This window comes from Lactuca sativa, chromosome 7 (assembly GCF_002870075.4).
Source record: "Lactuca sativa cultivar Salinas chromosome 7, Lsat_Salinas_v11, whole genome shotgun sequence".
NCBI lineage: Eukaryota > Viridiplantae > Streptophyta > Magnoliopsida > Asterales > Asteraceae > Lactuca > Lactuca sativa.
The window spans coordinates 44791280-44801155 of NC_056629.2; the positions used below are offsets into that span (position 1 = coordinate 44791280).

The 9876-nt window shown below is 37.0% G+C and overlaps 1 protein-coding gene and 1 long non-coding RNA gene across 2 annotated transcripts; one reads left to right on the forward strand and one right to left on the reverse strand.

The window, feature by feature from the left end:
* The first annotated feature begins 3813 nt into the window (after positions 1 to 3813).
* LOC111903921 (NAC domain-containing protein 82) lies at positions 3814 to 6623 on the forward strand. The gene is made up of 5 exons (XM_023899688.2): positions 3814 to 3886; positions 4548 to 4915; positions 5234 to 5508; positions 5886 to 6197; positions 6344 to 6623. Exons 2-5 carry the CDS (start codon positions 4759 to 4761, stop codon positions 6575 to 6577), a joined length of 978 nt encoding a protein of 325 aa, XP_023755456.1. The 5' UTR covers positions 3814 to 3886; positions 4548 to 4758; the 3' UTR covers positions 6578 to 6623.
* A 390-nt stretch (positions 6624 to 7013) lies between these two features.
* On the reverse strand, positions 7014 to 9612 carry LOC111903922 (uncharacterized). The gene is made up of 4 exons (XR_002854357.3): positions 9399 to 9612; positions 8381 to 8979; positions 8162 to 8299; positions 7014 to 7242 (listed from the first exon to the last, which is right to left on the reverse strand). It is a non-coding gene; the product is annotated as an uncharacterized LOC111903922 (long non-coding RNA).
* Between the last annotated feature and the right edge of the window lie 264 nt (positions 9613 to 9876).

A 9876-nucleotide genomic window follows, 5' to 3' on the forward strand; every position in this document is an offset into this window, starting at 1 on the left:
TCTGTTAATGGCGATCGAAGGTTTGAAACCACGCACCAATTCACAGTTATTTCCTCCATCTCCATATTCATCTACAGTTGCACAGCTACTACAACTTCTTCTTCTATCTTTGATATGTTTTTTTTCATTTACAAGTTCAAGTCGTGATTGAAGGAATTAGTCACTAAAGGGGGATTATATATGGGTTAAATTCTCAAGCCTCGTTGGAGCAAATCATTCTTTTCATTTTCTGCTCGCCAGGTGTTCGATAAAATGTCTAAAGGTCTTTTTTCAAGTGTTGTAGCCATATTAGGACCCAAAAAGATGTAGAGACTCTTCCGAGGTGATTTTTCATTGTGCACTCCAACCTTTTGTTGGAGTTTCACTCTTTTCTTTGGATTTTTGCTTCTCTTTCAAAGCCTCCCCTTGAGGCTTTAGTAAGTTTTGTTTATGTGTTTATGGCGTCTTCTCATTCATATGCGAGCGGAACTTGGTCGTGTCCTTTTCGGGGGTTTCATTGTTGCCCGAACGGTGAAGTGGGTGGTAAGGGGATATCTCGTATGATTTCTCATATCAAAAGTTTGCACCTTTCTACGTATGAGTCTCCATGCCCTAAGCCACTCGTGTCGTCACTTAGGGGGTCTTGTTAAATTTAATGGTGATGTTGATGACATGAGCGAACATATTGTTGGTATACAAAAGCCGCCACCCAATGAACCGGATGCCAACCTCAATGCTTAGCTCCTTGATCTTGTGTTTAAGCTACCTATCACCACTGTCAAAAGCATCCCTCATAACTGTCGTATGGATTTCTCTCAGGCTTTGAAAGCAACCCTTTCCAAGGTTGCTGCTTATCCCGGGTCCATTGAAGCATGAGTTACATTGTTAATTCTTCCTAGGTGTACTCTTCAGGTGTTCAGGCCCAAGAATAGACAAGAAAGTAAGTCTGGGAACAGGAAGTCCTTGCAACATCGTAACATCTTAAGCGTATTAGCTACTTGGGGTACAAAAGATGGTATAGCCAAGCTTGTTAAAAACTTGGTTGACAATGCAAGGATGGAGCAACAAGGCAAAAAAGAAGAGTACATTCAAGAGGATAGAACACGGGGTCATGCCAACGTCATACAATGTCTCCGTAAGGTTGCTGATGGGCATTTCACAGCAGCAGTGAAAGTATTATGTTCCTCGGGAGTTGCTCCATACGGGGATGCTACCACGAAGGCATTGGAGGATAAGCATCCATACAAGCCACCACCATCCATGCCGAGTACCATAGGTTCAGTACCTCCCCTTGTAGTTAATATTGACAATGTCCTTGAGGGAATTAAATCATTCCCTAAATGAACCTCATGTGGGAGTGATGGGTTGAGAGCTCAACACATTTTAGATTCTCTTTGTGGAGAAGGTTCAGCAATCGCTAAAGACCTCCTATGTGCTATCATATGTGTAATTAATTTATGGCTAAGGGAGATGCCCTTCGAGTTTGGCGGAATTTGTTGCCTCTACTCCTCTTACCCCGCTTCTAAAACCTGACAAGGGAATACGACATATTGCAGTAGGAACTATATGGAGACGTTTGGTTTCCAAGATGGCTATGAAAGATGTTGGTAAAGAAATGGCCAAGTATCTCAATGATTTTCAGTTCTGGGTCGGGGTGTCGGGTGGCGCTGAAGCCGTATTACATAGTGCCAACAAGGTGTTGAGTGAACGCGACAATGACGGGTCTTTTTCCATGCTTACTGTGGACTTCTCTAATGCCTTTAACCTTTTTGACAGATCTGCATTACTTCATGAGGTCAGATTGAGGTGCCCTTCTATATCCTTGTGGGTAGAATTCCTATATGGTCAAGCAGCAAGGTTATATCTAGGGGACGCACATATTTGGTCTTCTACTGGAGCTCAACAAGGAGACCCGTTGGGACCACTTCTCTTTGCCTTTGTGTTGCGCCCGCTCTTGCATAATATTAGGGACAATTGCAAGCTTATTCTCCATGCATGGTACCTGGATGATGGCACACTTATTGGAGATTCTAAGGAGGTGGAAAAAGCCTTAGACATCATTAAGGCTATTGGCCCACAATTGGGCCTTCAGTTGAATATCAAGAAAACCGAGCTCTTTTGGCCCTCGTGTGATGGAAGGAAGCTATGTGAGGGGTTATTCCCGGTTGGCATCGGGAGGCCGCCATTGGGGGTGAAACTTCTCGGGGGAGCTGTTAGCAGAGATGTCAGTTTCATTAGCAACTTAGCCATAAAGAGAGCTGAAGGCATTGTGAATTTGATGCACCTTCTTCCACAATTGTCTGACCTGCAGAGTGATCTCCTTCTACTTCGGTCTTGTATGGGTATTGCTAAACTTTTCTTTGGGCTGAGGACGTGCCAACCCGTTCACATGGAGGAGGCAGTGTTGTTCTTCGATAATGGATTACGCAAGGAGATTGAGGACATTGTGGTTTGTGGTGGCCTCTTCTTTGGTGACTTACAGTGGCGACTTGCTTCCCTACCCATTCTGGTTGGTGGTTTGGGTTTATACTCGGCAATAGAGGCTACATCATATGCTTTTGTTGCCTCAAGGGCCCAATCTTGGGTATTGCAATACCATATCTTACGAGATAGCAACATTTATGGTATGGATTCTGATTATGTTTGTACCTTAGATTCTCTTCATAACAAGCTTTCGGACATTGACCTTAGCAGTTTTACTACTAAGGACACCCCCCCCCCCCCTAAATCCCAGAATATACCGGCGAGTGCCCTTTTTAGTAAAATTATCCAAGATATGGAAATGAATTTTAATATGACGGCTCGACAAAAAGCAGTTTTCCAGTGTTTACGTGCACCACATGCTCAAATTTTTTTTCTAGCTATCCCTATAGATGGGCTTGGCCAACATATATCTCCAGTGGAGTATCGTACCATCCTCAGATATCGACTCATGATTCCACTATTCCTAGCCGATGGGATATGTCCGATGTGCCGCAAGGCATGTTTAGACTATTTTGGCGAGCATGCAGTTCATTGCAAAGAACTCCTGGGGTTCAAATACAGACACGATATGGTTATGGATGTTTTGGTCGACATATGTAAGCGTGCGAGGGTTTCCGCCAAGAAAGAGGCTTCTATGAATTTGCTGACTGGCCCGACAGAAGGAAGGTCAACCCTTAGACCGACTAACGTTTTGATTTTTGGATGGGTTGGAGGGAAACACGCATGTGTGGACCTTATAGGGGTATCTCCTCTCGTAAATTTGAGGGCCGGGGGTTTCACGACGGGACAGGCTGTATTAAAAGCTGCTACTTGCAAGGTCACCAAATATGAGAAACCGTGCATGGAAAATCAACACGCGTTCATACCATTTGCATTTGATACGTTTGGTTTCCTTGCGCCGGATGCGGTGGAGCTTCTTAGTAGACTAGAACGGATCATGCACAGTCATGTTATATCCCCTAGATCTATGGATGTAGTCTTCAAAAGAATTGTTTTTACTATACAAAAGGGTTTAGCAGCGCAACTTGTTGTCCGTTTGCTTTCTCATTCATTTTATGATGATAACTAAAACAGTTTGAAGATTAGGTTTTGATTTAATATTAAAAAAATAGAATAAAAATGATGAAAAAATATAGGATTATCATAAAGTGGATTTAATTAGATAATAAATATAGGATAATGATAAAAGGATGAACGTCATATGACACGGTCAATACTATCCATTTCAAAATATTGCTTTTTTAAAATAAGGACTAAAAGTGTTGGTTACTGAAATATTGAGGGACGAATTTTGTAACTTACTCGCTATATAAATCCTTAAGCCCTACCATGTTCTGTTTCGCACTTTCAGTCTTTCACCGTCGTATTCTCACCACCGCATTCTCCAATTTCCCATAGCTACCATAGCCTCTCACGCTTACCGGTAAACGATCATATTTTGTTTTCATTATTGCATTAATCTCGTTTTATTCGTTTTTCCTTCGATCTAACCCTAATTTTCCGATTACTAGCGTTTTTACTTGGTATCGTCTACAAGTTGTAGCATTTCTTTTGCTGTATTTATTCTTCGTTTATGTTTTATTTATCCCAATCACCGAAGCAACTAATACAGTGTTATAAGTAGGGTTTACCTGATAATCTTGTAATAGATTTCATACTGGTTTTATTAATCTTGAACCTCTAACACGTGGAATGATGTAGCTATTTTCTAATTCAGAAACTATAACTTTCGAATGTAATCTATCACTTCAAATTTAAATGCATGCATGCAATTTTATAGACTAACCAAGAAATCATAACTCAAAAATATAAGCAAGAATCTCGTAATTGATTTGAAATTAGACTCATATCCCATCAGCTTTTTTGTCTAGTTACTAATGCTAAACCTACTATACATTGTATAAAGGATTGAAATACCCTTTCTAAACCCTATTATTAACATGATAGTATATTTTGCATTTGTTATAATTTATACTTAATTATTAATACTTAGTATAACTTATTTGCTCACTTATCTGCACATTTATTTGCGTTTATTTGCTTTTTATTTCTTTCCGCTTAATTTGACGATTTTTTTTAAATAGTTTACAGGATCCCTCATGTCTTTTGCCCCTCCGTGCACACATTTGTGGTTAAAGGTGCTTGTGCACTGGTTTTTAAACCGAAATAACCTGAGAAACCTTGGGAGGATATTGTTCACAATCGAACCAATTTCTATTAATCATCACAGGAGATATTATTTTCTTTCCTAAAACATTCCATTTGGTGGACACTTGATTTTCCTTTATAATCATCATGGGGAAGTCTCTGAAGTGTCCTGGATTTCGTTTTAAACCTACTGATGTTGAGTTGGCTATGTACTACCTCAAGAAGAAGTTATTGGGGAAAAAGCTTCACCCCGAAGTTATTGCAGAGATTAATCTATATGATTTCAGCCCATGGGATCTTCCAGGTATTAATATATTCCCTTGATTGTTGTTTTCTTATGGAAAAATCGGGCCAAATGCAAGAAATGGCAATGTACTTTCATATTCTTATGTATTACAGCACACTTTCATTTATGTCTATTACAAGATTCTATTTCTTATTATAGCACTGAAATTTGCCAAGTATTTGGATGAAATTGCTATAATTTGCTAGATCTTTTAACATACAACAATGTAAAGCTATGAAATTAAGAAATTATGATGCTATAATAAACAAATCAATAAAAGTATATTGCTATTTCTTGCATCTAACATTGGAAACCTTTATTATATTTTTTTTTCAGCCAAATCTATCTTGAGTGGTGATCTAGAGTGGTACTTCTTCTGCTCATATTCGAAAAAGTATTCAAGTGGGTCCCGAACGAACCGTTCAACTGAAACTGGTTACTGGAAAGGCACTGGCAAAGATAGAGATGTCAAATACAATGGAAGAAAGGTGGCAGTGATAAAGACGTTGATTTTCCATGTAGGTCATGCACCAAAGGGGACAAGGACAAATTGGGTAATTCATGAATACCGGATGAAAGACGAGGATTTGGCTAATCAAGGAGTTGCTCAGGTACTATATATGTGGTTAATTGCTAAATGATGTTTTGTCAAAAAAATAATTCAAGGCACATCACTAGTTATTAATTTTGAATAACAAACAATGCTACAAACATTATTTCATGCTAAAATGGTAGAAATTTATATATAATTCCAGAATTTAACTCGTCAAGAGTGGCTTGAAAGTAAAAAATACCATTTCAACTTGCAATCTTTTTGTCAACACAACCTTGATATCCTGAAAGACGTAAATGCCCTCCTCATCAAAATTATCAAGAATAGCCCTAGAAAGCTTGGCGTATCACAAATGCAGCCTTATGTTAACCTTTGTAAGCAACTACTGAAATTACTTTTATAACCTTTGTAACAAACTTGGGATGTGTATTTCAGGAGGCGTATGTCATCTGTAAAGTTTTTGAGAAAAGAGGTGCAGGACCACAAAATGGTGCACAGTATGGTGCACCATTTGAAGAAGAAGAATGGGATGATGATGATGATGAAGATAATGAGACATCTACTGTTACATCTTTGGGGGTGGCTACTCCAACTCTGTTGGTGAATCTTAATAATGCAAGCAGTTCAACTCCATCTACTGTCACATCTTTTGAAAATGAGAGACATATAGATCAACCTTCTAATCAGGATGACATGCTGCTTACCCATGGTGATGCCGCTTCACTCCTTCAAGATAACAACACTCAAGTACGTAATTTTTATCAAGATTATATATGCTTCGTATTTCTTTAATATACTATTTTGACTGAATATGGTAGGGGGCTACAGCCGATATTTTAGATGCATTATAGTTTAAAGTAGTGATTAATGTATTTTTTTTGTGATGTGTATAGGAGGTAGAAGACCCCAAGGGGAAGAAAGTGATGACAGTTTCACTTAACGAAGATGATGATGGTACATCTGAAGAGTTGGGGCCCATCATGAGCAACCTAGATGATTTAGGCCAAGATGCATTTAACATGTTTGGCATTGATGGATTTGCTGATGATGACGATAGCCTGGAATTGGAATTGGATGCATTCGTGCATCACTACAACAATCGGACCCTGTGCAGACGACGATTTTAGACCCTATGCCGACGACAAGTCGTCGGGATAGGGTATGCGACGACAAGTCGTCGGGAAAAAGTCGTCGGCACAGGTGTGTCGGCATAGGTCTGTTAAGTCGTCGGCATAGATGTCGTCGGTATAGCTAGCTCTATTGCGACTACATGTCGTCGGCACAGATTTTGTCAACGACATTTTCGACGAAAAAGAATAATGTTTTATTAACATTCTATGGCGACGACTTATCGTCGGGATAGCTATGGCGACGACAAGTCGTCGGGACAAGTTGAGGCTATTACGACACCTTGTCGTCGTTAAAGGGTTTTATCAGTTAACGGTTATGGACCTATAGCGACGACTAGTCGTCGGGATAGCTACTGGTTGTTTTTTTTTAGCTTTATAGGTTTTGTACATTACCATTCCTGCATTTTTAACAAATCCAAAAAACATTGCAGCATATATCAATTGAAATACATTAACTAGGTACCATTGTTCAAATTCAAAACATCAAATTCAAGTTTAATATTACAATAAATAGTTAATTAACATTGTTCATAATACTAAAAAACATCAATCATCATTATCATAATCGTCTTCTCCTTCTTCTTCTTCTTCTCCTTCTTCTTCTCCTTCTTCTCCTTCTCCTTCTTCTTCCATCCTTTTGGCAAATTGTTGAGAGCTACTTGCTTGTGTGTTATAGTAGAATAGAAAGTTAGGAAATAATGGTGGTTGGTAATATCTTTTTCTGGTTATTAAATTGGATTTCGAGTTTGTTTTTTTATGGTTATTGAAGAATAAAAGTGAATTGTAAAAATAAGTAAGGTTGAAGGACTAAAATGATAAGAAAGCAATTTTAATTAAGGCGATATATATAAATTTCAGATTTCTCTTTATATGTATATTAAAATAGTGAAGTTAATTAGAAACAGATTTTTTTGTTAAATATCTTTTTCTGTATATTAGAATTTTCAGGAAAAATCTACTTAATATCTTCTTCCTTCTACGTGTTTTTATGTCACTCCATATGGAAGGCTGATCATTCTAAATCTGTTTAACAATCTTATTTCTTCATTTTGTAAATTATATTTTGTTTGAATAACAAATGGCATTTTCAAACTCTTTCAAACTAAAGAGGTTGAATGGATTAAAAAACAAACCATGATATTATAAAATATCTTGAATAATCTTAGTTCATTCTGTCCATCTCTAGATTCATACTGATATTATTGTTAACAAATTATTGATATCGTTATCTTGGTAAACATCAAAGATCATTTCATTATTGTCATATTGAAAGAACATATTTGGACTCACTACAATATATATATATATATATATATATATATATATATATATATATATATATATATATATATATATATATATATATATATATATATATATATAAAACAAACAATACAATTAGAAAAAAACAACAAACAACAACACAATCACGTATATATACAACACAATCACATACATATATATATATATATATATATATATATATATATATATATATATATATATATATATACAAACAACAAACAATTTCAACACAATTCAACTTCAATTTAAAAAAAAAAAATTAGAAAAAAAACTAACCTTTTGGAATTAAACCGATGTTCTGTTTTTTTTGCTAGTCAAAGAAGCAAGGTGGTGGCTGGTGGTGATTTCCGGCGGCAACACTAGGTGGTGGAAGGTGAGGCAATCAATAGATCGGTGGAGCTTCACCACCGGTTGCTACACACAAAAAAAACCCCAAATTAGGGGTAAAAATCAATATCAAATAACAATAACAAACAAATTAGGGGTAGAAATGACCTTGGATTCGACAAATCGCCGGAAATTGAAGTTGGGAAGTCGATTTCGTCACTTGGGAGGAGAAAGTGCAGAAAACAATCATTGTGTGCAAATGAAAGAAAGCTGCGTATCTGTTTTAGGATATACCCCTATGCCGAGGACATGTTGTCGGCATAAGGTCGACATAAACGACGACGTATTAGTTAATCCTGGAATATAAATATAAATGTAAATTAAAAAACCTGTCCCGACGACTTGTCGTCGGTATAGGATGTCTAAAAACTACGTCGTTTTCTTTTTCTGGCACTTGGAATAAAAATAAATAAAAAATCCTTTTTTTCTTACCTATACCGACGACACGTCGTCGGTATATATTTTCATATTACCGCCAACATTTTCGTCGTTCCCGCCGGACCTATGGCGACGACTTGTCGTCTGCACAGATATAGCGGTCAAAGAAAGTGGTCAAACGTTCCAAAAGCTATGGCAACAACTTGTCGTCGGCATAGGTAGACCTGTAGCGACGACTATCGGCGTCGGGATAGGTGTCGTCAACGTAGCTTGCTATTCTTGTAGTGCATGATGATGATTTTTGGAAGTTGTTGGAGGACTGAGTCAATCTAGATAGACACGTCCATAAAGTGGTTTCATATATGGCATATTGGTGCTATTTACTATAGATTCTAAACATTTATGTTGCTTAAATGAGAATTTGAAGTGTTTTTATGATATATATATATATATATATATATATATATATATATATATATATATATATATATATATATATATATATATATATATATATATATATATATATATATCCCATAAAATTTGCCCTCCCAAGACGTGGGCCCTGGGCGGTTGCCCGAATTGCCCACCGTCTGGACTGCCCTGAGTGTTGTTTCCGGACGGATTATTACACTCTTTTACAACAGATTAAACAGGAGCAATCAATGCATCTTCTACACCAAAATCAAAACCTTAAAATGAAGTAAATGAAGAAGGAAAAGAATATGAAGAAAATGAAGGAATTTACCTTCCATGGCCCGACAATGCTTAGATGCAATGAATCCAGTTGAATGTGAAGGAAATGGCGATCAAAATAGAAAACAAAAACCACGAGAGCAAGAGCTCCCTGTGTTATATGCAGAAATGCATACGTAATCAAATGGATGAAGAAGAAGACAAGGATAGAGAATAGATATACATCTGTCATTAAACTATTAAAGGAAGTCGCCACCGGAGAGTCGAGTTGGTGACACGTTTGTCTTGCTGACTTCTGAATGGACAACACTTATCTAATAGAATGATATTATATATGATAAATTACATGAATGATCCTTATCGTTTGGGTAATCTATATGTTTGTTCCATAACTTTGTTTTTAACTCGTACCGTCCGCAATGTATTTTTTCTTGAGTTTTAGGTCCCAGTCAATAAAAAAACTCTTTTGCGGTTTCTAATTTCTTTTTATCTTTTTTTTTTTTTTTATTATTGATTTACATTTTATAAGA